This window comes from Primulina huaijiensis, chromosome 9 (genome assembly GCF_012295235.1).
Source record: "Primulina huaijiensis isolate GDHJ02 chromosome 9, ASM1229523v2, whole genome shotgun sequence".
Taxonomy (NCBI): Eukaryota; Viridiplantae; Streptophyta; class Magnoliopsida; order Lamiales; family Gesneriaceae; genus Primulina; species Primulina huaijiensis.
Genome location: NC_133314.1, coordinates 17,067,954 through 17,088,960, shown reverse-complemented (window position 1 = coordinate 17,088,960; position 21,007 = coordinate 17,067,954). Strand labels below are relative to the sequence as shown.

The following is a 21,007-nucleotide window of genomic DNA, read 5'->3' as shown; positions in this document are numbered from 1 at the left end:
CAGTAAAAATGTAAGTTTCTCACTATTTTGTAATAGCTGTTATGAATCTAAGAAATAAATTACTCTAAGGTGTTCTTCCATTAAATTATGATGATGATTTGAGAAATGTGACTTATTTCTGTCTTGGATTAAATTTTTCTTTTTTTAAAAAAAAACGAAACTCTACTTTAAAAAAAATTAGTTTTACAAAAGATTTTGGCTCTAAATCCCTATTAATGCACGCCACCAGTTTTTTTTTAATAAAATATTTAAAAAAAATTGGTTTTTTACTAAACTATATCAAAGTGTATTAATTGGATTTATGTTATTGTTCATCGGATCTTACTAATTAGCCAAAAATATGATATTTTTTCCATTAATTTTTTTTAAAAAAAAAAGTTCCACCTATATCGTGATGCATGTTTTTTTTTAAATAAAAATTTACACCTCCCGATCTATCATATTTTTCATTATTTTTAAAAACTCTAGGAAATCACCCTATTCTTGCAATTAATTTTATTTTTATTTTTATAAAAACTCAATATTATCGACATTAAAATAATTGTTATTACAAGCGACCATGACACATGCATGTGTTACGCATAAAATTATTATTATTATTTCATACAATTTTGAGAAGAATAAAAGTGATAACTTAGTAATATTTCATTCTACATGGGTAAAAAGTTAATATTTAATTAGTTTTATAATGAGATGTAACAGAGTCTAATAGCTATGATGAGTTGAATTTTTAAAATGCAAATCATGTGAGCAATGAAATTCAGCTCAAGGAATATCAAATTATCTCAAGAAACTCATGAAAATTTCAGCTCAAGAAGTTCGAAACTTTGCAAACTCGCAAAGCTCGAATTGTGGTAACTCATGAACTTGAATTTTTCTGCTCATGAATTCATGATTTCCAGCCAAGATTTCAGCTCCTAAAATTCAAAAGTTAAGCTGCCAATTTCAGCTTGAAGTTAGACACATTTATGATGTAAGAAGGTCATCGATGCGATCCCTAAAATGCATCAACTTTGACCACAATTATCATACAATTTAAGGTGCCTTTGGAGCCAATTAAAACGTGTGTGAGGTTTCCCTTTAGACTACCATTTTGTGCTTTATAAATACCATACAAAATCTGGAGAAAAAAAAAATGACACACCAAAACCAACACTACATTCTGAAATTTCGAATTTCAACAAGCAATAAGAGGCTGCCATTTCGAGTCACTATTCTGTCAATCTCAAAGTTTTCTAGGTGTAGAACTTCCTGTCCAACTTTGGCAAGTCTAGTAGCAGAAAACTCGAGCAAGTCGGCAAGTCCTGTCCACAATCGAGCGAAGTTTCGTCCGACGTTTGAGTCTTGTTCGAGCACCTAGAATCAAAGGATGTTCACATTTTTTATCCAAGAACTGAAAGTGGGCATATGTATGTTTTAAAGAATATGTGTAACTCTGTTAAAATTCGATCGAATTACTGCATGTTCTTTTATTCTTCCTTTCTTTTGCTTTTACTCACTTTGTTCCGATTTTGTTCGTGTTGCCCGGAAGTTCTAAAATCTCAATAAGTTTTCCGGAGATCTAAAATTTCAACGAGCTACCCTAAAATCTCAACTAGCTGCCCGAGAATTAAAAACTTTATAAGCTACCCAATTATTGTTCACGCTACCCGATCGACATTCGACACCACTCACACACCCACACACCTTGCTCCTTCAACCCTTTCATAAAAAATTAAACTAACTTGTCACCACAATGAAAAACATCATCAAATTATCCCAAAAATGTCAAAACTTTATAGATCATATATACCATAAAATTTACAGAAGACATCTAATTAAACACATAGATTGCAATAAAAAAAATCATTGTAATATGTTTCAATTGGTACGTCAAATGGTGAAGCATCACTTGCCTTGAGTTTTAAAGTGAGTTGGTTCAAACTTTGGAACCCAGGGATCAAAGAACACCAGAAAGAAGCTTGTTTTCTTCAACAATTTCAGAAAATTTGTGTGNTTTTTTTTTTTTTTTTTTTTTTTTTTGTATCGGGGAAAGAAAATTAAAAGCTTGAGTCCTAGTATTTCAATTATTCAAGTAAAGGGTGGGTGTACATTTTTAAATTTAGTAATTGCTTCATTAAAACTTTATACTTTTTTTTAAAGACTTTGATCGTTTTCTGACCTCCTTTCCCAGCAAAGTCTCAAACTCATCCCTGAAAAATTAAAAATTTCTCTCGAATCCAGTTAGTAATAAAACTCATAAACTTTCAAATATTCAATTAACAAATTAAATAAATTCACAGTTTAAATAAAAATAGTCATGCGGGTTTTGTGAGTGATTTTGGGTGTTGCATGTAGATGTTGCATTCTTGTACGATTAGTTTTTTTTATATATAGGATCTGTGATTGTTAGGATCAAAAATATGTTAAGAGAGAGATGAATAAATAAACGCTTTAACAATTTCTGACAAAAACTTGAGCTAGCCCTCGAGCTGGCCTTAATAGTTGTTAGCTACTAAAACCTTTAATTTTCTCGACTTAGCTAGATGTAGCTGGACATTAATTTGAAAATACTTTTTCAAAGTGCGAAAAAGTTTGGGATCTAGTGAATCACTATATTTACTTGACTTCAATTTTAACAAGTTGAGTTGGTAAAATAAGTGCAAAGAATAAATAATACAAAGAATTTTATGGATGTTCAAAGTTAATTCTTTTTATACCTCTCGTTCTTCCACTTAAGAAGAAATTCACTAGAAGACTTTGTTTTTACAACTTCTAACAACTTACTTTGGTCTAGAGTTATTCAATGTCTAACTGAAACTCTTAATACAAACTCAGCAAATAAAAAATTGTGTTTGTATAAATCCTTCGATTCAACAGCTAATACAACACTCGTGTAGATTGCTTTCATCATATAGCTTGAGTGGTTGTGTGGCACTTGATGATCTGATTGAAATTTATGCGAGTTCTGAGTGAGCTACTTGAATATGGACTAACAAGTGTGCTTGAAAAGACTTAGATAACTTTATCGGGCTTCTATATGTTCTGCGTCCTCCGAATGAATGCAAGCATTTTTGTTAATAATTGAACTTCTTCACAGCGTTCAAATTGTTCTAACGTTAAATTTTGCTTTTATTCAAAGTAAAAGCAACGTCTCTTGTCTCCATTCTTTTCCTAGCTAGTACCCAGTAATTAATGCTCATTGGCGTTATTCCAAATATGGAAAGAGATCGTTATGAGAAGTTGATCTTATGAGAAAGACTGGAGTGAGTCTTTGTATTTTAAGGAGATATTTTTAATCTTTCACTACAACAAAAAGCTAAACGACAACGGATAAAATTCGTTGTCGTAGGTGATTTAAAACTGTTGTCATTGACTGTTGATGATACCCCTGTAAGAGCCCGGGTCATGGATGACCCGGGATATCAGATGGATTCCCAAATCAAGGTCAATCTGCAGGATGAATTCTTCTGAATCCTGGCAGGTGTAAGCCCGGGCTCTACTCCCCGGGCAACCAGACGCCCGGGCTCTTATACAAGCACCCGGGTAACCGACCACCCGAGCCACCTCGAGAATTGAACCACACTTGAGTATATTAATATGGACAATCTTATCTGTCAGAGCAACTTGACTTTGGCGTGTCACATAAGTCATCAGGAGTTGTGGACGACCGTCCTATCTCTGACACTAATCCAAGTGGTTGACAAAGTCAGACAGGCGGGATGTGACTAGTGTATGATTTGACATGTCAGAATTTAGCCGTCCTACTATAATTAGTAGGTAGCACGAAGAACGAGGTCATCATTGCTTCTTCTACTATAAATACCAGGTTCTCCCTTTACATTAAGATTCATTGATTCACACCAATATCACACAGTCATCACTTAACTACATTGGTTTTATCGCTTGAGTATCCTGTTGACTTAAGCATCGGAGTGGCCACGCCAGACACCCCTCCGGCGCCCATTCACGAGTTCTTTTCATTGTTTGCAGGTGCTATTGAAGCCATTATCTTCACTCAAATTCCCTAAAAACTATAAATTATTGATTTGACCCGTTGGAGCTCCTTACCCGGCTCATCCATTTCAACGAAGTCCCATCATTGGCGTCGTCTGTGGGAAATTTGAGCTCAAGACGTAGATATGGTTTACTTGGAAATACAAGCCTGACCAGCTCGGCACTCAGATCTTATCTGTGGATTTCATATGGGCTCAAAGCTCAGCAGCTATCCCGGATTGGCATGAAGGGCATTTGCTATGCACTCAGTAGCATACAGCTATATTAGTCACCTAATTTAGCTCAACCAGAGAAGTTTCACTCTACCGAAAATGAATTCGGATTCAANACTAGCAGAATTGGATGTGGGCGACCGTCCTATCTCTGACACTAATCCAAGTGGTTGACAAAGTCAGACAGGCGGGATGTGACTAGTGTATGATTTGACATGTCAGAATGTAGCCGTCCTACTATAATTAGTAGGTAGCACGAAGAACGAGGTCATCATTACATCTCCTACTATAAATACCAGGTTCTCCCTTTACATTTAGATTCATTCATTTTATTGTCTACACTCTTACACCAATATCACAACCATCACTTGGTTACATTGGTATTTTGTTGAGTCATTCACTGACTTAAGCATCGAAGTGGCCACGCCGGACACCTCTGCGGCGCCCATTCACGAGTTCATCTCCTTGTGTGCAGGTTACAGCTGAAGCCATATTACAGAGATATATCTCCTTGCTCTTATTCCCTTCATTATCTTGATAGCAGATCCGGGGGAGCACTCAACCCGGCTCATCCATTTCACTAGGATCGCATCATTGGCGCCGTCTGTGGGAATTTGAGCTCAAGACGTAGATATGGTTCCATTCAAAAATAAGCCCAACTCTGCTTGGCAAACATACAAGTCCGACCAGCTTGGCACTCAAATCTTATATGTAGATTTCATATGGGCTCAAAGCTCAGCAGCTATCCCGGATTGTCATGAAGAGCATTTGCTATGTACTCAGTAGCATACAGCTATATTAGTCACCTAATTTAGCTCAACCAGAGAAGTTTCACTCTATCGGAAATGAATTCAGATTCAGTATTTCCAGGTTAGTGATTTGGTTTATAATAAAACTAATACAACAGGAAAAGCAAAATCTTGAAAGTCCGGGAGACATGAGGCCCCGGCACCATATATTGAAAGTCAGGGAGATATAAGACCCCGGCACATTATTTAAAGTCCGGGAGGTATCAAGCCCCGGCATATTGTCTAAAATCCAGGGCACTACACCATGGCTCGGGGAACCACACCTCTATCAAAAAAAAGCCCAGGGTTCTCAAACCTGGCTCGGGGCTCCGCACATCGATCATTCCCAAGTCCCGGGACATGTTCCCCTGCCCAAGGCTCCGCACATTGGTTATTTATAAGCCCAGGGTTCTCAAACCTGGCTCGGGGCTCCGCACATCGATCATTCCCAAGTCCCGGGACATGTTCTCCGGCCCAAGTCTCCGCACCTTGGTTATTTATAAGCCCAGGGTTTTCAAACCTGGCTCGGGGCTCCGCACATCGATCATTCCCAAGTCCCGGGACATGTTCTCTGGCCCAAGGCCCCGCACCTTGGCTCTTAAAAGCCCAGGGCACTACACCTTGGCTCGGGGCTCCGCACCTCGACCACTTCCAAGTCCCGGGACATGTTCCCCGGCCCAAGGCTCCGCACCTTGGTTATTTATAAGTCCATGGATCCATACACTGGCTCGGGGCTCCATACCTCGACCATTTCGAGTCCGGGAGACACGAGGCCCTAACATCTTATCTCAAGTCCATGAGACACGAGACTCCGGCTCCTCATCCCATCTCTGGGAGACATGAAGCTCCCGATGCTTTTATAAAACCAGATTGATCATCTCTTTGGGAATCCAAGCATGACTAATCGGGACAGCGAGTATGACTCTAGCCCGACTATTTAAGGGATGTGTGATGATACCCCTGTAAGAGCCCGGGTCATGGATGACCCGGGATATCAGATGGATTCCCAGATCAGGGTCAACCTGCAGGATGGATTCTTCTGAAGTCGGGCAGGTGCAAGCCCGGGCTCTACTCCCCGGGCAACCAGACGCCCGTGCTCTTATACAAGCACCCGGGTAACCGACCACCCGAGCCACCTCGAGAATTGAACCACACTTGAGTATATTAATATGGACAATCTTATCTGTCAGAGCAACTTGACTTTGGCGTGTCACATAAGTCATCAGGAGGTGTGGGCGACCGTCCTATCTCTGACACTAATCCAAGTGGTTGACAAAGTCAGACAGGCGGGATGTGACTAGTGTATGATTTGACATGTCAGAATGTAGCCGCCCTACTATCATTAGTAGGTAGCACGAAGAACGAGGTCATCATTGCTTCTTCTACTATAAATACCAGGTTCTCCCTTTACATTTAGATTTATTGATTCACACCAATATCACACAGTCATCACTTGACTACATTGGTTTTATCGCTTGAGTATCCTGTTGACTTAAGCATCGGAGTGGCCACGCCGGACATCCCTCCGACGCCCATTCACGAGTTCTTTTCATTGTTTGCAGGTGCTATTGAAGCCATTATCTTCACTCAAATTCTCTCAAAACTATAAATTATTGATTTGACCCGTTGGAGCTCCTTACCCGGCTCATCCATTTCAACGAAGTCCCATCAACTGTGTTGTTGAAAGTGCGTTCAACGACAACGGATAAAATCTGTTGTCGTAGCTATCATTTGAAAAACCGTCGCTAATTAGCGAAGGTTTATGATATACCTTCGCTAAAATTAGCGACGAGTTTTGTTTAAGCCGTTGCTAATTAGCGACGGTTTAAGATATATCGTCGCTAAAATTAGCGACAGTTTTTGACACCGTCGCTACGTAGCGACGACTTCATAAAAAACGGTCACTAATTAGCGACGGTTTAGACATAATTCGTCGCTAATTTTTTTAGTAAAATAAAAAAATTACTTTTATAATTTAATAAATCTAAAAAAAACATTTATAATTTGACTATGCTAACAATATTCATGATCTTAACTAATACTTATCAATTTACCAAAAATTGAAGCGAAAAAACTTACCCTAAATCAAAACTCAAATTGTCTAAGAGAGAAATATTTTAAGTGCTGTGAAGTGGAGGAAAATAGACCGAAAACGTGGATATCTATAGACAATTTGCGACGGTTTCTTGTAGAACCGTCGCTAATTATAACGATGGTTTAAGCAAAATCGTCGCAAAATTTGAAAATTGCGACGATTTTATTAAAACCGTCGCTAAATTTAGCGACAGTTTAAGCAAAACCGTCGCTAAATATAGCAACAGTTTAAGAAAACCGTTGCTGTTTGTCCAAAAAATACGTTAATCGACAACGGTCCAAATCTTCTGATTGTAATGTTTTGAACAATTTTGATTATAGCGCATAATTGGTCAAATAGTCTTCTGACAATGTCTGGCTGATAGGTAGAGTGCATAGCTTCGTGCTCAAGATTACAAAGTATTCATGCACTATCAGTAGAAACAACTCGAACACATTCATCTTGACTTCAGAATGGTTGGCTGGTCAAGTAAGCAATCCATTTAGAGATGTATGTCTTCAGTCCAGATAAGTAGCTTGTCAGTGGAATAACTAGCTAGACAAGTCCAGCTAGGTCTTGAATGAAAAGCGATATCATCCAGCTTGAGTTGTCCAACTCGAGAGAGTAAACGAACTAGACCTGTAAATACACAAAAATAGAAACTGACCCCTGAAACAGTTTGATAATATTTGTTATAGTTTTTAAATTATTATTTGGATAACAAATTAACAATTGTACCACTATATCAAACATGTAATTTATAGAAATAATATGTGAATTTTTTGAAATTGATGAGATATGATAGTTATGAGTAAAATATAAATTTATTGGTATCGCGAGGTCGGACTGCTAAAGACCTTAACTTATATATACACATGATTATTAACAAAAATTATAAATAAGAATTTTTAATTTTCTAAATTTAATTTCTATTCTTTTAACTAGAGTGTGTGTGTGTGTGTGTGTGTGTGTCTATATATATATATATATATATATATGCAAGTGTAAAATTAATTAAATACACGGAAGGAAATAGGAAAGGAGATTGATTAATTAAATAAGTGATGAATAAACAAAATGAATAGGAAATAAAATAAATAAATAAATAATTGAAGGGTCAAAGAGAAATTGACTCCAGTCCCGTTTGGCAACAAAAAATGGCAAAGTCCGGCATCATCGATTCCATTTCGGCGATGGATTTTTCCCTTTGATCCTCTTTCCTGCGATTGGATTCCCCAGGTTCTTGATTTCTGCAGGCGCGGAGAGATGAGGAAACGGACGGCGTTAGTTTGGGGAGTTGCGGTCTTGTGTTTCGTTGTACTAATGTCAATCACTCCTGCAATTCCTCAGTCTCAAGTGTACCACGATTTCGCCGATCAACGCACATATTTTGGTTGTGTTTTGATTGATGGATTTTTTTTTTGCTTCTTCGTTGAATTAGGAATCGTTATTTGTCTTATATATTCTATCTTCTGTTTACTGTACGATCGTTGTTTGTGCTTAGGAACAACGTGTTTTGAGACGTCGAAGCTTAATTATTTGGATTTGTTGTGTATTGAATTTTCAAATTCGGTGTAAGCAAATCGCTTGCACCGGTTGCTCCCCAGTTTGTGCTCTTGCTCTTTTTTTCTTTTTCGCTATGATAGCTGGTAGAGTTAGAGATTCTATTTTAAAATTTGGTACTAGTTATTTCTGATGCTGGAGAAGTTCTTAATTTGCAGTGCCATACTGGAATTGATTTGGTTTTGTTTGTGTTAGAGTACATAGCCATTGTTTGTATGAATGGTATGAAATATATCAAAACCTTGTATGAGGTTGATGCTGATTTGATTGTTTGGTTCGATTTTCAGGTATACCGAATACATTGAATGTGATTTCCAATTTCCCCTTCTTCGTTGTTGGTGTTATTGGCCTTTTACTGTGCTATTATGGGAATTATTTTAAGTTAAGGTAATGTGAATGTTCTTACATTTCATCCCAAATTAGGCCGCATGTGATGATAATTTACATTGAGCTTTAGGGATGATAAAAATTTGTGTGCGGATGGATACATCAAAAGTTTGCAGGGTGAACTATCTGGTTGGACATTTTTTTTCATCGGTGTGGCAGCTGTTGCTTTTGGCTCAACTTACTATCACCTCAGGCCTGATGACTCTCGCCTAGTTTGGGACCGTTTACCTGTGAGTTTTTATGTGATGCCAACTGCATGACTTGTATTTGAACTGATTCATTGTTTTTATGTTGCAAGTTTAGACTTTGACACTTGAACTACAATTATCACAGATGACTGTGGCATTTACGTCCATTATTGCGATCTTTATTATTGAGAGAGTAGATGCACGTAAGGGAACTTTTTCCATTGTCCCTCTAATCTTGGCAGGTGTGGTCAGCATTTTGTATTGGAGGTAAGCATTGCCACTCTTTAGTCAAAAATAATTTTGTTTATTTTACTAGTAATCTGTTGAATGGCAGCAATTTCCAACTGTCCCGTGTCATTGCCTGTGAGACAATTGAAACCTCACACTCAAAGTTTCTAATATATAATTTTCATATGATGCATATGCTCAATCAATGTCACTTGTTTGGTTGCCATAAGTTGCAAGTTGGAGCAATTAATGGGAGGGGGAATGTGAAGTAACATTAGTTTACATGTATCCAGTGGTAAAAAAATTGATTTTTAGTCTGCTACGCAGTTTAAACAAGCTTTCATTTATACTGTAATCAATAGCTAAGGCTTTTTATAATGATCTAGGCCCAAGGAGTGGTGAAGCCATCTTGCCTTTGCACACCCTCAATTTTGAAAATGTTTGGCTAACTACACATATGTTGATATTGAGCAATTCAAAAAGTTTATTAAGGGTTCAATAGTGTAACTTTAACATAATGCCATGAACTTAAATATCTACGATAGCAATATTTCAATTGAAATAATATCATAATTTCAAATCTATAAAAGGAAAAATAGCATATTTCTAATAAAATTATGACTTTATGCTATTAACATCATGTTAAAGTATAGAAATAATATGTTTCTTTATATTGTACGTCCTTTTGTTTTCCACCATTTTAAGAATGTATATGTGTTATATTTAGTTGTAGAATTTGATATTGATTTATTTATCAATATTATACAATTTAGAAACAATGGTTGAAGTTTAACTTGCAAGAAGATTCATTAAAGTCAATTGCATTAACTAACAGAAAAAATATTTTTGACACTTTATAAAAGACAATATAAATATTTTATGATATGTGTACCCATCAAGAACTTTATAATAAATTCTAATAATGAACATTTTTTGTATTTAAGATTTGTAATAATTTCAAGTTTACCCCCTTTACCGTTAGTGTCCTGCTTCTGCCACTTTGCCCAATCCTTTATAAAGGAAAGATAAAAATCTATCATCAAGAAGGATTAGGTATTGGAATGATCTAAAGCTCATCGAATCTGGACACTGCCACAAAATTTTTATACGATTGTATGTGGAGTCGTGGACACTGCCACAAATTTTTTATACGATATCAGTGTTGCTGAATTTGAAGGTCTTAAATGGTTGTGTCAATGAAGCAGAACTTTTGCAGATTATTATGTTGTAGAGCTGACTTTTTCTAATATCTTAAGACTCTCATTGACGACAACTTTTTGTAGGTTTTTTGATGACCTCCGACCTTATGCCGTTGTACAGTTTGTGCCTTGCATTGCTATCCCACTGATGGCTACATTGATGCCTCCTATGTACACACATTCCACATATTGGCTTGGGGCAGCAGGTTTCTGTCATTAATTGCTACTTTGTGCTATAAGCTGTCTGATATGATTACAACAATTTCATCGAACAATTTGCAGTATTTTATCTCCTAGCTAAGATTGAAGAAGCAGCTGATAAACCAATCTATAATTTGACTCATCATATTGTGAGTGGACATACGCTCAAGCATTTATGTGCTGCTATGGTCCCGGTTTTCTTGACCCTTATGCTTGCAAAGAGGGAAGTGACAGAAGAAAGGTATTTCAATTTTATCAATGAATCCTCTTTATTTCTTCCGGTTATATACAATGAACTTAAGACTTTCTTGTGCATGGAAAGTATTTTATATTTGCCTGAACCATGGGGTTGCGATAATGAGGATTTACTAATTGCCATTATAAGTCGTCGGTGAATACAGTAGTATCTCATTGTGAATTATGAACTTATATCGACTAAGTTGGATGGCATGCTCGTTATGCAAGTGTGTCATGTTGAAGAACGGTGTTGTTGAGCCTCGACCTGAGCTGCCAGTTATAGGTGCACACAACCGTTTGAAGCTTGTTAAGCATATTTATCAGAATTGGGAACTTTATTCTGTCTTGACTGTACACCTACGTATCACTGCTAAAGTGACCTTAGAGACCAAGGAAAATTATTATACAAGGCATTAGCATAGCAGTTGACTGGGCTAGAATAATGCAAATCCAATTCATGTGTTTGTCGTTACCATTCCTATCCTTAAGATGGATGAAGATTAATGAATGTCGTTAGGGATTGACACAGGAAGGACTGTTAAATTGTCATATGGTCCAATATACTTGTTATTCAACACTTCTTTCCAGAAGTATGAGTTTGCACCCTAGATTTTTCGAGTTCAGTTTTGACCCCCACAAAACCTAAAAGCATAGTTTTGAGCTACTTGGCTTCCACCTGAATGATGGGGATAGAGTGTTTTGGCATTGAACAAGGTATGCCGTGTCTTGTGTTGTATCGATATTGTAAGGGTATCCGATTCTTGACTTGAGCTATGTACTTGTAGCAAAGCAAATAAAGAATATTCATACTCATTCTATTTGTCCCATTAACTTGTGTTTGTTTTCGCCTTTTCACTTCAGGCTCAGTTTACTGCAGTTGTGGAAAATATCATGGACCAAGGCTAAGCAAAACGGCACCAATGTAGAAACCCTTTCGTGTACATATTCTGAGGTACCTATGGATGAATCACGATAAGTGTTGTAAATATCCGTTCCCTGGAGTAGAAACATGTAATCTTATAGCATGTATGTTCACAGGAGAAAGCTATTGGGTCATTCTTTCAGTAACTAAAAGTAGAATCTGTATTTAGAATGCGGTAGTTTCTTCTCTCCACCTTTTTGCTGCATGTAACATTTGCTACCATGGTTCTAAAATTCGCTAGGCGCTAGTCAGGCACCAAACTAGCACATAGAGCCTAACCGCCTAGGTGGGGACTAGGCGTCGTTAGGCGGTTTCCACGGTATCAAGATACTTGTAATGGTTCTTAAATTAAATTTAAGCCCAAATTTTGTTAAAATTCAATTGATACTTAATTCATTCCTCCTGCTTAAGACGGATCAGAATAATATGCAATGCAAAAGAAATCAAAATAAAGAAAAAAAATTACCTTTAGGGTCTGGTTCGATTTTCCTATGTGTGCAGAAATAAATTGACAAAGAAGATGAGAGTGGCGTGTTAGGACAAACGTAAGCCGACAAATCGTGGTTCTAATTGGGCTTTCAATCCCAAAAAATTAAAAGCACGAGCCTATAATTATTTCTTATGTCATGTTCTAGTTTAATTAGGCTTTCAAAAATTAAAAACCCAAAAAAAATTCTCAAAAAAACTTTAAACGTCTAGTTCTGTCTTGAACCGCCTAGGCGTCCTTGCCGCATAGGCTAGCCGCCTAGAACTTTTTCGGTGTGGTCAAGCGGTCGCCTAGTGCCTAGGAGGCGCTTTGGCAGTCGACTAGCCCGATTTTTAGAACACTGTCTATATCAAAAGCTAGAGATTATAAACTCTAAGCACTAAATTTTGGTCGTGGTGTCACAAGTATAGCTACGGAGACTATTCAGATGCATTAACATCTTAGTCATGGGGTTTGAAAATGAGATGACAACTCTAAAAAAGGCTATTTATCGAAGCTATCCTTAGAAATGAACCATAATTAAATGCAAATTTTTCCACAAAAAAAAAAGTAGTACACTAAATAAGCATGCTTATGTTATTAATTTAGATACTTGAGGAAGGGGAATTCACGGTGCAGTTGGCCACTCGAGTCCCATAGACTCGTAGTGGTAGCGTTCTTTGTTGCGAGAAACAAACATCAAAATTTATTGATGATTAACTGTGCAAATTTTATAATCTATCATTCTAGATTTACTTATCATCTAAAGTTTGATTCGACGTCCCTAAAGAAAAAGGTTTTGATTCTACGGTGACGTTTATTGTTTAAACTTTAGTTCTCAAAATGCTTTACCAGTAGAATTGGAAACAATTGCGTATTTTGTAAGTGATGAAAGATTTATTAATAAAAATCATTTTAAAAAAACAAACAGAAACAACACAACAAAAAGGGTTTTTTTTTAAAATAATTTAATTTTAAAAAAGTTTTTCAAAAATAATGTAAAAAAAGAAACATTTTCAAAACTACTGCAATCCGCGCTTCGTAAGCACGGACGCTCGTCCACGGAAGCGACAGAATATTTTAGCGACGAAATATAATAAAAATTGTCGCTAATTAGCGACGATTTAAATTGAATCGGCGACGGTTTATAAACTGTCGTTAAATTTAGCGACAGTTGAAAACCGTCGCTGATTCAATTTGAGCGACTGTTTCTCGGTTTAAGAAACCGTCGCTAATTCGAAATAACTACTACGCATAAATGTATCAACAACATGCACATGTACGCCGCGGATAATCTTGAACTTTCAACGGCTTGCAACTTTGCAGCGTGCAATATACGCTGCGAAAAGCCACTTTGTTGTAGTGAAAACAGAGAAAAAAACAAACAAGAAATTCATCAAGACTGAGATATCTCAATTGAATGTTGTTCATTTTCCTCAACATCATTCTGTGGTAGAATGTCATGTACAAGATGCTGCGGACCAACATTAAGCAAATTTGTAAAACTGTGTATGTTCGACCAAGACGGAGTCTTAAAATCCTGCTGACCAAACAAACCAAAGTCAGCCATCCCTAAATCACTGAAAAAACTAGGTTGAATAGTAGAGGTTCCTGAAAAAACTTATTTTTTGATGAAATTATTGTCTGCTTTTTCCTCTATCTTCACTACAACAAAAATGGCTTTTCGCAGCGCGCAAATTCTCTTTCCGCATCGTATATTGCACGCTGCAAAGTTGCAAGTCGTTGAAAGTTCAAGATTATCCGCGGCGTACATATGCACGCTGTTGATACGATTATGCGTGGCGTGTGAAAAGTAGGTATTTCGGCATTTAGCGACGGTTATTCAACCGTCGCTGATTCCATTACAGCGACGGTTAAAATTAGCAACGGTTTTGTAAACCGTCGCTGATTCATTTTAGCGACAGTGTAAGAAACCGTCGCTAATGAGCGTTGGCTTTTATATATATTCCGTCGCTAAAATATTCTGTCGCTTACGTGGACCAGTGTCCGTGCTTACGAAGCGCGGACGCTGCTCCACGTGAGCAGCGTCCAAGCTCCGTAAGCGCGGATTGCAATAGTTTTGAAAATGTTTTTTTTTACATTATTTTTGAAAAAAAAAATTTTAATTAAATTATTTTTAAAAAAAACCCCAACAAAAATCTAAAATTATGTTTTGTGTTACAAGCCTCTCGACTCAATAACATCTATGAAGTATACATCGTGTTGACTGTCTCAAAAAATAGTAATGTGAATTTATCAATTCTAATATAAGAAAGAAAAATCTCGGATTCGAGATCTAAAAAACAAGGAATGTAAGAGAATTAAAAATTTCAAAACGCAGATTTGATAAATCTTTAATAAGTAATGCTAAATGTAAATCTTATTGTATAGGTTGATTTACATTTTTCCATATTTCAGCCCCGCCTTTTCGGCGAAGACAAGCTCTTCACTTAATCCCACTAAGCTCCCGCTGACAAGTGAAAACTACCTGGTTCTCGCTATTTTACTTCTCTGCCCCTTTCTCGCGCTGCCCATGTATGTAACCTTCCCGAGTAAATCGAATAATGGTTTTAACCATTCAACTACTTCAGCATCTCCACTTGCGAAGATGGCCAATTTCCCTTCCCTGCGCCGGTATCTTATGTGGACTTCCGAATCGTAACATCATAATTATATTTTACTTGCATTAGCGGAAGCGTGTACAATTCTTGATTTTACAAAAGATAACAAAAATATGTATTCAACGGAAGAGTCACGACCTTGCTAACTTAATATTTCCATTTTCCCAATTTCTATCATATTTGGAGTCCTGAAATCCTATAGCTGAAATTTACAATAAACCAAAAAAAAATGGATATTAAGTCTTTAAGGACTTAATGAAGGAATAAATTGGGCTTATATATAGTTAACACATCAAACAATAATATATCAATGCAATAATTCAATATGAGATGACATGCATCAGCAATAATGCATCATTATGAAAATATATTATCAAGTGACATGCAATGACTGTTCAGAACTCTAAAGTGAATAGCATAGGGCTAAAGAGGTGACTCCCACCAACATTCGATGTAGCAATTTTTCCACGTACTCAAGTAGAATCCGTACAATCGATCATTTGTTATCCAAATTGAACTCACATTCCGGACCGAAGTCACGTTCAGATGAACCATATACCAAGTTTTAAATATGTTGTTCATTGGACTTACATTTCCATGTCGAAGCCACGTTGTCTAGTAAACTAGCAGTATGTTACATAGACCGTTGTCTGGGCTAAATTCATTTAGTCATTCAGTCAGTAATAGTCAATCGATAACCAGTCAACAAACAATAAATTCAGATTTTCAGATGCAGACAATGTGAGCAATAACTTATGACATGCTTATCAAGATGCAATATATAAATAAATCATTAGTTTATATAATTTACTGTAAAAATTTCAGGTTAAATGTCAAACTTTATTATGAAGAAACTAGTTGAAAAATCTCACCTCGGTAGCATACTATTCACCTTAGTTATCGATCTCAAGCCAAGATAATTCTTATAATATCATTTGAGGGATTTTACACTGTTAGGACCGGTAGTAGGTGTTGAAATCTTTTAAAGCTCATTTTTGTACAAAATTTGTACCGGAAGGTTTTGATTAACATTTTAAAAATTCATAACAATTAAAATAAATGTCCAAAAATCATCAAAATTTTCAAAAATGCCTAAAAATAGTACAGAATCGTTCGGAAGCCAGAAAATTCACGAAACTCAACACATACCCTGCCTTTCTGGTGCGTGGCCGAACTTCGACCGCCACGTGCAGCCAAATTTTTCACAGGATATGCGTCTTGTAATTTCTTACAACTTTCATCTGGAACATATTTCACAATTCAGAACGGATCAAATAGCAGAATATAAAAAACTAGAATGACTGTCAAGATCATTTTGGACTATCAAAAACAGTACTTCCGATAACTTTCAGGAAAATCGGCCTAAACATTTGTGAACTAGAAAATATTTTGAACAATTTTTATTTTAAAACCGAAGGGAAATAGGTTAAAGAAGAAGGAGTAAATCGAGTTTTAATTGGTTATCTGAAATATAAGTTTCTGTAATTTCCAGAAACTTTTTTTCGTGATTCTTGATTTTATGGGCAAAATCGATTGACGGTATTGTTACACCTTTTATATAATTTGATTTCTGGGTAGAATAGGAGTGTTGTATAAAAATTTCAGAATTTTCGAAGATAGTTCGTTATTTTTCCCTTATTTTCCTTCATTTTCTCTCTATTTCTCACTCTAATTCTCTCTCACTCTAGTCTTCTATTCCTCACGAATTCTGACTAAAAACTGGTGAAAGTGGGTCTATTTATATAAAGATTTGAGTGATAGAGATTCTAAGTACTTGACACTTAGTTTTAGCCAAAATAACCAAACGTCATCCTTGAATAAAATGGAAGTGAGTCACATTCATTGAAAAATGTTGTTCAAATTTATTGACTCCTAAATTTCATTAAATCAATTACACATATTTTCATATACTTAGTGACATAAATATTCCCTTAAGTTAATTATTAATAAACTATTTTGAGTTAAATAATAATTTATTGAGTAATAAAATTAACTTATTGATATTATTTAGATATATTTTATTCCAACTTTGTAGACATTTGAGTAGATTAATGTGTAAGTCAATTTATTTATAAATGTCAAATATTTTACTAGAATATTTTTATTTATTTATTTATTATTATTATTATTATTATTATCCATTAATTATTTTATTAAACACCTCAAAACTTTGTGGTGTTACAATCCCCACTAAAGGAATCTCGTTCCAGATTCTCTATTTTTTTCCTTCATTACCTGGTTTCCTCGGGTAGTTATTGTTGAAAATTTGAATAAAAATTATATCTCATGAATGTGGGAGTGTCTTTTGGCTTTCCACATTCTTGAGTTGGTTATGGCTCATTATTGTGGAGTGTCTTTTGACTTTCCACATTCTTGAGTTAGTTGAAGAGTTTTGGCTCTTCATATTCTTGAGTTAATAGCAAGATTAATTGAGTTAATTAATCTTGCATGACTCTTGGTGTGCATTTTGGAGCTTATAAATAGTGGGGTTCATTTCCTCATTTCAAGTACATGAAAATCTTTTCTCTTTCAAGCATTCTCTTGCATTTCATATTGTTAGCTTTTCATTTGGACTCCGTTAAATCTCGGTGATAAAGTAAAGGTACGTTTTCAGTTCGCCGTAGTAGTGTCTCGTGCTAAGTCACTGCTGGTTGTTCCGTTGTATCCTGGGCAGACGTCCAAGATGATCCTCGAAGCACATAAAGGAGGGGATGAATCTGTTTTAAGGACATTGTACTTCGTACATGCCTCGGTTTGGAGTTCGCCGTAGTAAGCGTTTTTTTACTGTTTTCTCTTCACTATATTGCTCGCTGGTTTTATTGATAAAAACCTTTTTGTACTGTACCATTCGATATATTGTGCAACAAACTTAAAACAGATTACTCATTACGTGGTTTGTTTCAGATATGGCTACTGAAACCAGCGTGCAAAGGGAAACTGGTTATGTTGTCCCTACTGTGGCTCAGGTTGTCCCTCATGTTACCCCACGTGCTGCTACGGTTGTTGTCCCAGCCAGTCACGGTGAAAATTCTGAAAAGTTCACTGGTTTGGACTTCAAAAGGTGGCAGCAGAAGATGTTGTTCTACTTGACGATGCTCAACCTGGCCAGATTCTTTTCTTAGGATGCTCCTAAACTCACAGAGGGTGAGGGAGATGTTGAATCTGTTAGTGCGGTGGAGGCATGGAATCATTCTGATTTCTTATGCCGAAACTATGTACTAAACGGAATGGCCGATTCGCTCTACAACGTGTTTTGCGAAAAGAAAACGGCTAAAGAGATTTGTGAATCCCTTGACAGAAAGTACAAAACCGAGGATGCCGGGGCCAAGAAGTTTCTTGTTGGCCGTTTTCTGGACTTTAAAATGGTGGATTCAAAGCTGGTTATCAGTCAAGTTCAAGAACTCCAAATGATTCTTCACGAGATTCACGGTGAGGGGATGACTTTGAGCGAATCATTCCAAGTGGCTGCTATTGTTGAGAAGCTACCACCAGCTTGGAAAGATTTCAAAAATTACTTGAAGCACAAGCGAAAGGAGATGAACGTTGAAGAGCTCATTGTTCGACTTCGTATCGAGGAAGACAACAAGAGTTCGGAAAGACGATTGTTTTCTCCTATTGCTGCTAAAGCAAATGTTGTCGAGCATGGTCAAAGCTCAAAAAAGAGAACCTTTGCCTCCTCCAAAAGGTTGAACTTGGGACCCAAGGGAGGCATTTCGAAGAAAAAGTTTTCTGGGAAATGCTACAACTGTGATGGTATGGGTCACAAGGCCTCTGAGTGTAAGAAGCCGAAGAGAAACCGAGAGACGAATGTGGTAGAGAACATTGCTCAGGAGGTTTCGAACATGAATCTCTGTGCTGTAATATCAGAGATTAACCTGGTGGGTTCTAACCCAAGGGAGTGGTGGATCGACACTGGTGCCACTCGCCATGTTTGCTCCGACAAGGAGATGTTTGCTACTCTTGAGGAATCTATGAATGAGGAAAAGCTATTCATGGGAAATTCCGCCACTTCTGATATAAAAGGTCAAGGAAAAGTTGTCCTAAAGATGACATCTGGAAAAGAACTAACTTTGAACAATGTGCTGTATGTACCGGACATCCGTAAGAACTTGGTGTCTGGGTCGCTTCTTAACAAGCATGGTTTCCGCATTGTCTTTGAGTCAGATAAGGTGGTTTTGTCGAAAAGTGGAATGTTTGTTGGCAAATGGTATGTTTGTAATGGTTTATTCAAACTCAATGTAATGGCTATAAAGCCTGTGATGAATAAAGTTAATACTTTTGCTTACTTGCTTGAGTCTTCTTGTTTATGGCATGGTAGACTTGGACACGTTAATTACGATACAATTCGTAGACTAATTAACATGAAAAGCATTCATGCATTCCAAATTGATAAACAACACAAATGTGAAACTTGTGTTGAGGCTAAACTAACAAGATCATCTTTTCGAACTATTGAAAGAAATAGTGAACCACGTGATATAATTCACAGTGATATATGTGATTTAAAAGGTGTACAAACTCGTGGTGGAAATAAATACTTCATTACTTTTGTTGACGATAGTACAAAATTTTGTTATGTGTATCTCCTCAAAAGTAAAGATGAAGCTATTGACAAATTTGTCCAATATAAGAGTGAAGTTGAAAACCAACTTAGCAAAAAAATTAAGGTGCTAAGAAGTGATCGTAGAGGTGAATATGAATCACCAAATTTCTGAGTTTTGTGCTCAACACGGTATCAAACATGAAAAAACTGCACCTTATTCTCCTCAGCAAAATGGCATTGCAGAGAGAAAGAATCGTACGTTGAAAGAAATGATGAATGCGTTGTTATTAAGTTCTGGTTTACCACAGAACATGTGGGGGAAAGCTGTTCTAACAGCAAATTACCTTTTAAATAAGGTGCCCCGGAAAAGCAAGATAAAAGTCCATACGAGTTATGGAAAGGTAGAAGTTGTTCCTACCAATACTTGCGAGTATGGGGGTGTCTTGCCAAGATAGCAGTACCCACTCCAAAGAAAGTAAAGATAGGACCAAAAACTGTTGATTGCATTTTCATTGGATATGCTTAAAACAGTAGCACATATCGTTTTCTTGTACATGAATCTCAAATACCTGATATTCACAAGAATACGATAATTGAATCAAGAAATGCTTCGTTCTTTGAACACATGTTTCCATACAAATCTAAGGAAGAGCCATGTTCATCCAAAAGATTATATGAGACAATTGATGAAGAACAAGAGCTTGATCAAGACATTGAACCTAGACGTAGCAAGAGAGCTAGGACTGAGAAATCCTTTGGTCCGGATTTCATCACTTTCATGATAGAAAGTGAACCTCAAAGCTTCAAGGAAGCAATGAGTTCATCTGAGGGACCTCTATGAAAAGAGGCTATCAATTCCGAAATGGAATCCATTTTACAAAACCATACGTGGGAATTTGTAAATCTTCTTCCGGGAAGCAAACTACTAGGCTGTAAATGGGTTTTCAAAAGGAAAATGAAATCAGATGGAACCATAGAAAAGTATAAAGCCAGATTGGTAATTAAAGGTTACCATCAACGTGAAGGGCTTGATTACTTTGACACATATTCTCCTGTATCGAGAATAACATCTATTCGTGTGATACTTGCGATTGCCGGAGTCTTGAAGTACACCAAATGGACGTATCAAATAATTGATCGGGAAAATACGTTGGCAAAATTCATCTCCTAAGACAGAACAAATTTCACTTCGCTTAGTCAACAAAAAAATTATATTAAGAATTGTCTCTATATATCTTTGCTAGTGACAACAAACAAAAATCCACTCCCACAAATGTTTCTTATAAAAATAGAAAAAAAATTCAAACTTAAAATATTATCATCTTAATTTTAATACCTATTATTATCATTGTCTATATCCCAGTTCAGCCCATACTAAACTT

General features: G+C 36.5%; 1 protein-coding gene across 1 annotated transcript; it reads left to right on the top strand.

Moving 5' to 3' along the window:
* Positions 1-8,171: 8,171 nt before the first annotated feature.
* On the top strand, positions 8,172-12,187 carry LOC140985027 (uncharacterized). The gene is made up of 7 exons (XM_073452756.1): positions 8,172-8,463; positions 8,921-9,020; positions 9,130-9,250; positions 9,354-9,475; positions 10,720-10,841; positions 10,918-11,077; positions 11,935-12,187. Exons 1-7 carry the CDS (start codon positions 8,337-8,339, stop codon positions 12,047-12,049), a joined length of 867 nt encoding a protein of 288 aa, XP_073308857.1. The 5' UTR covers positions 8,172-8,336; the 3' UTR covers positions 12,050-12,187.
* The last annotated feature ends 8,820 nt before the right edge of the window (positions 12,188-21,007 follow it).